At 41.8% G+C, this 4,863-nt stretch overlaps 1 protein-coding gene across 1 annotated transcript in view; it reads left to right on the top strand.

The window, feature by feature from the left end:
• Positions 1 to 4,863, top strand: part of VWA8 (von Willebrand factor A domain containing 8) — a 368,026-nt gene that overhangs the window by 72,555 nt on the left and 290,608 nt on the right. Inside the window, exon 5 of the mRNA XM_007468612.1 lies at positions 1,603 to 1,770. Coding sequence (XP_007468674.1) covers positions 1,603 to 1,770 — 168 coding nt within the window. The remainder of the gene's footprint in view (positions 1 to 1,602; positions 1,771 to 4,863) is intronic.

Here is a 4,863-nt window from a genome sequence, read left to right as displayed (position 1 = left end):
TGTGGCCTCTCCTGTTGCGGAGCACAGGCTCCGGACGCGCGGGCTCAGCGGCCATGGCTCACGGGCCCAGCCGCTCCGTGGCATGTGGGATCTTCCCGGACCGGGGCACGGGGGCACGAACCCGTGTCCCCTGCATCGGCAGGTGGACTCCCAACCACTGCGCCACCAGGGAAGCCCCATAGATGTATTTTTGGTGTATTTGTGGGGAGGAAGATGATCTCCATATCTTACTCCTCCGCCATCCTGGAAGTCCTCTGACCTGTATGTTCTTTATCCGTTCCTCTGTTGATGGACATTTAGGTGGTTTCCATGTCCTGGCTATTATAAATAGTGCTGCCATGAACACTGGGGTGCATGTGTCTTTTTGAATTATAGTTTTTTCTAGGTATATGCCCAGTAGTGGGATTGCTGGGTCACATGGTAGTTCTATTTTTAATTTTTTAGGGAACCTCCATACTGTTCTCCATAGTGGCTGTATCAATTTTCATTTCCACCAGCCGTGCAAGAGGGTTCCCTTTTCTCCACACCCTCTCCAGCATTTATTGTTTGTAGATGTTGTGATGATATGGCCATTCTGACTGGTGTGAGGTGATATCTCATTGCAGTTTTGATTTACATTTTTCTATTTAAAAAAAAGAAAAACAAATACCATATGATATCACTTATATGTAAAATCTAAAACAGCCAAACTCATGAAAACAGAGACTAGAATGGTGGTTACCAGGGATTAGGGAATGGGGGATGTGGGGATATGTTGGTCAAAGGGTACAAACTTCCAGTTATTTGATGAATAAATTCTCGAGATCTAATGTACAGCATGGGGTTATAGTTAATAATACTGTGTTATAGTCAAATAACCTATAAATTTATACGTCAATTATACCTCAGTAAAGCTGAAATTAAAAAAAAATTAAAAATAAATAAATAAAGTAAAACCTCACAGTCTGCACGTGTTCTCACCTAGTTTATCTGATCTTCACAAAAATCTTGATAGGACATATTGTAATCTTCATTTCTCGTTTCTATCAATAGTTAAGGAATCTGCTTCCTTAATTGCATTACTGATTCAAAGATAGCTCTTAGTTTTCTGTTTCATTGGGGATATATCTAAAATGTTACAGCTGAAATGGGAAGCAGCTGCATGGCACAGGGAGATCAGCTGGGTGCTTTGTGACCACCTAGAGGGGTGGGATAGGGAGGATGGGGGGGAGATGCAAGAGGGAGGAGATATGGGGATATATGTATACATATAGCTGATTCACTTTGTTATACAGCAGAAACTAACACACCATTGTAAAGCAGTTATACTCTGATATAGATGTTAAAAAAATTTTTTTAAAATAAAATTTACAGCTGAAAGGAGCCTTAGAGATCACCTCTTCTAATCGCTTCATTTTACAAATGGGAAAGCAGGCCTAAAGAGAGAAAATTATTTGCTTAATATCATATTGGTAGGAAAAGCAAAACAACAATCTAGAACCCAGCTTTCCTGACTCCTGGTCCCTATAATAAGAACCACAGTTTAATTTGCATTACAAGTAAAATCAGGCCGTGCTCCCCTGTGTTTGATAGTCTCATATTGCTTTTGTTTCTTGGAAACAGTGTGCAGTTCGTGCTGCCACAGAAGGTAGAACTCTCGTTTTGGAAGGCTTGGAGAAGGTGGAGAGGAATGTTCTTCCTGTTTTGAACAACTTGCTGGAAAATAGGGAGATGCAGCTTGAAGATGGACGCTTCCTGATGTCTGCCGAGCGTTACGACAAACTTCTCCAAGTAAGAAAAGAAAAATTTGACTGCTTTGTCCTAGCTGTTGAGCTGTGGGTTGGCCATTTGTTGTATAAGACATGATTGTGTCAGAACGCGGACAGATGTTCAGGGGGCGTATATCTTGGGCACCTGCTTGAAGTCAGTCATGCGTTTTCAGCTTTGTATGGCTCTTCTGTTTTCCACATCACGTTAGAAGACCTCCCAGATTTTTACTTCTGTTTGCCTATCGAATAACTATTCTTTCTTTCTCTTTTTTCTCCTTTTAATTCTTCTTCCCTTTCTCCCTCCTTTTCCATCTTCTTTTTCCCTTCTCTTCTTTCTCTCAACAAGCCTAATAGCTTCTAGACTGTGCTGGGCACCAGGAAGACAAAGCTGAATAAAGTCCTCTTGTTGGGTTCAAGAAGCTCAAAGCCCAGTAGATATTGACAGAAATGAGTAAAATATTTAAAGATACCCTGAAGGTCCCAGCTACCAGCATCGCCTGCCTGAGTTGTTTGTAAGAGCTTCGCAACTGGAACCCCTGCTTCCATCCTGGCTCCCCCAGGGCAGTTAGTGATCGCTTTAAAACACGAGGCAGAACAGGTCATTCCTCTGCTATAAAGCTCTAATGCCTTCCTGCTCTACTCAGAATATAATCTAAAATCCTCACAATGGAATACAGGGTCTTGGGTGACCTGGGCCATTACTGCCTCTTTGGCCTTATCTCCTTCTATTCTCCTTTTTCATTCCACTCCAGCTGCTAGTATTCTTTTTATTGTACCATAAACTGCTGGATATGCATTATCCTATCTTATCAGTGCTTTGCACGGGCATTTTGCTCTTCTGGAATGGTTTTCTCCCAGATATCTGCCTGGCTCATTCCTCTATCCCTTTCAAGTCTTTGCTGAAATGTAATACAGGCATACCTTGTTACACTGCATTTCGCTCTAGTGTGCTTTGCAGATATGGCGTTATTTACGAATTGAAGGTTTGTGGCAACCCTGCATCAAACAAATCAATGGGCACCATTTTTCTAACAGCATTTGCTTACTTCATGTCTCTGTGTTGCATTTTGGTAATTGTAACAATATTTCAAACTTTTTCATTGTTATTATATTTGTTACGGTGACCTGTGATCACTGATCTTTGACGTTACTGTTGCAGTTGTTTTGGGGCTCCTCGAACCACACCCATGTAAGATGGTGAACCTCATCAATAAATGTGTGTTCTGACAGCTCCACTGATCAGCTGTTCGTTCCCCACTCTGTGTCCCTCTTCTTGGGCCTCCCTATTCCCTGAGACACAACAATATTGAAATTAGGGCAATTAATAATCCTACAGTGGCCTCTAAGTGTTCAAGTGAAAGGAAAAGTCACTTGTCTCTCACTTTAAATCAAAAGCTAGAAGTGGGGCTACCCTGGTGGCGCAGTGGTTGAGAGTCCGCCTGCCGATGCAGGGGACACGGGTTTGTGCCCCGGTCCGGGAAGATCCCACATGCCGCGGAGCGGCTGGGCCCGTGAGCCGTGGCCTCTGGGCCTGCACATCCGGAGCCTGTGCTCCGCAATGGGAGAGGCCACAACAGTGAGAGGCCCGTGTACCGCAAAAACAAACAAACAAACAAACAAACAAACAAAAAGCTAGAAGTGATTAAGCTTAATGAGGAAGGCATATTGAAAGCTGAGACAGGCCAAAAGCTAGGCCTCTTGCGCCAGTTAGCCAAGTTGTGGATGCAAAGGAAAAGTTCATGCAGGAAAGTAAAAGTGTTACTCTGTGAACACACAAATGGTAAGAAAGAGAAACAGCCTTATTGCTGAAGAATATTTTAGTGGTCTGGATAGAAGATCACACCAGCCACAACATTCCCTTAAGCCAAAGCCTAATCCAGAGGAAGGTCCTAACTCTCTTCAATTCTTTGAAGGCTGAGAGAGGTGAGGAAACTGCACAAGAAAAATTTGAAGTTAGCAGAGGTTGGTTCATGAGGTTTAAAGAAAGAAGCTGTGTCCGTAACATAAAACTGCAAAGTGAAGCAGCAAGTGCTTATGCAGAAGCTGTAGCAAGTTATCCATAAGATTTAGCTAAGGTAATTAATGAAGGTGGCTACACCAAACATCAGAGTTTCTGTGTAGATGAAACAGCCTTTTATTGGAAGAAGATGCCATCTAGGACTTTCATAGCTGGAGAGAAGTCGATGTCTGTCTTCAGAGCTTCAAAGGACAGGCTGACTCTCTTGTTAGGGGCTAATGCAGTTGGTGACTTTAAGTTGAAACTAATGTTTATTTACCATTCTGAAAATCCTAGGGCCTTTAAGAATTATATTACATCTACTCTGCCTGTGCTCTATAAATGGAACAACAAAGCCTGGATGATAGCACATCTGTTTACAGCATGGTTTATTGTTAAGCTCACTGTTGAGACCTACTGCTCAGAAAAAAACATTCCTTTCAAAATATTACTGTTCATTGACAATGCGTCTGGTCACCCAAGAGCTCTGATGGAGATGTACGATGAAATTCACGTTGTTTTCATGCCCACTAACACAACATTCATTCTGCAGTCCATGGATCAAGGAGTAATTTCGACTTTCAAGTCTTATTATTTAAGCAATACATTTTGTAAGGCTATAGCTGCCATAGTAATTCCTCTGACATATCCGGGCAAACTAAATTGAAAACCTGGAAAGGAGTTGCTATTGTAGATGCCGTTAAGGGCATTTATGATTCAGAGGAAGAGATCAAAATATCAACGTTAACAGGAGTTTGGAAGAAGTTGACTCCAACTCTCATAGATGACTTTGAGACGTTCAAGAGTTCAGTGGAGGAGGTAACTGCAGAGGTGACAGAAATAGCAAGAAAATTAGAATTAGAAGTGGAGCCTAAAGATGTGACTGAACTGCTGCAATCTCAGGGTAAAACTTTAACAGATGAGGAGCTGCTTGCTATGGATGAGCAAAGAAAATGGTTTCTTGAGTTGGAATCTGCTCCTGATGAAGATGCTGTGAAGGTTGTTAAAATGACAACATATGATTTAGAATTTAGAACATAAACTTAGTTGATAAAGCAGAAGCAGGGTTCGAGAGGATTGACTCCAATTTTTTTTTTTTTTTTTTTTTTTTTTTTTTTT

This window comes from Lipotes vexillifer, unplaced genomic scaffold, assembly GCF_000442215.2.
Source record: "Lipotes vexillifer unplaced genomic scaffold, Lipotes_vexillifer_v1.1 scaffold479, whole genome shotgun sequence".
NCBI lineage: Eukaryota > Metazoa > Chordata > Mammalia > Artiodactyla > Lipotidae > Lipotes > Lipotes vexillifer.
Note: the sequence above shows the minus strand (reverse complement) of the source record. Positions and strands in the feature narration are given on the sequence as shown.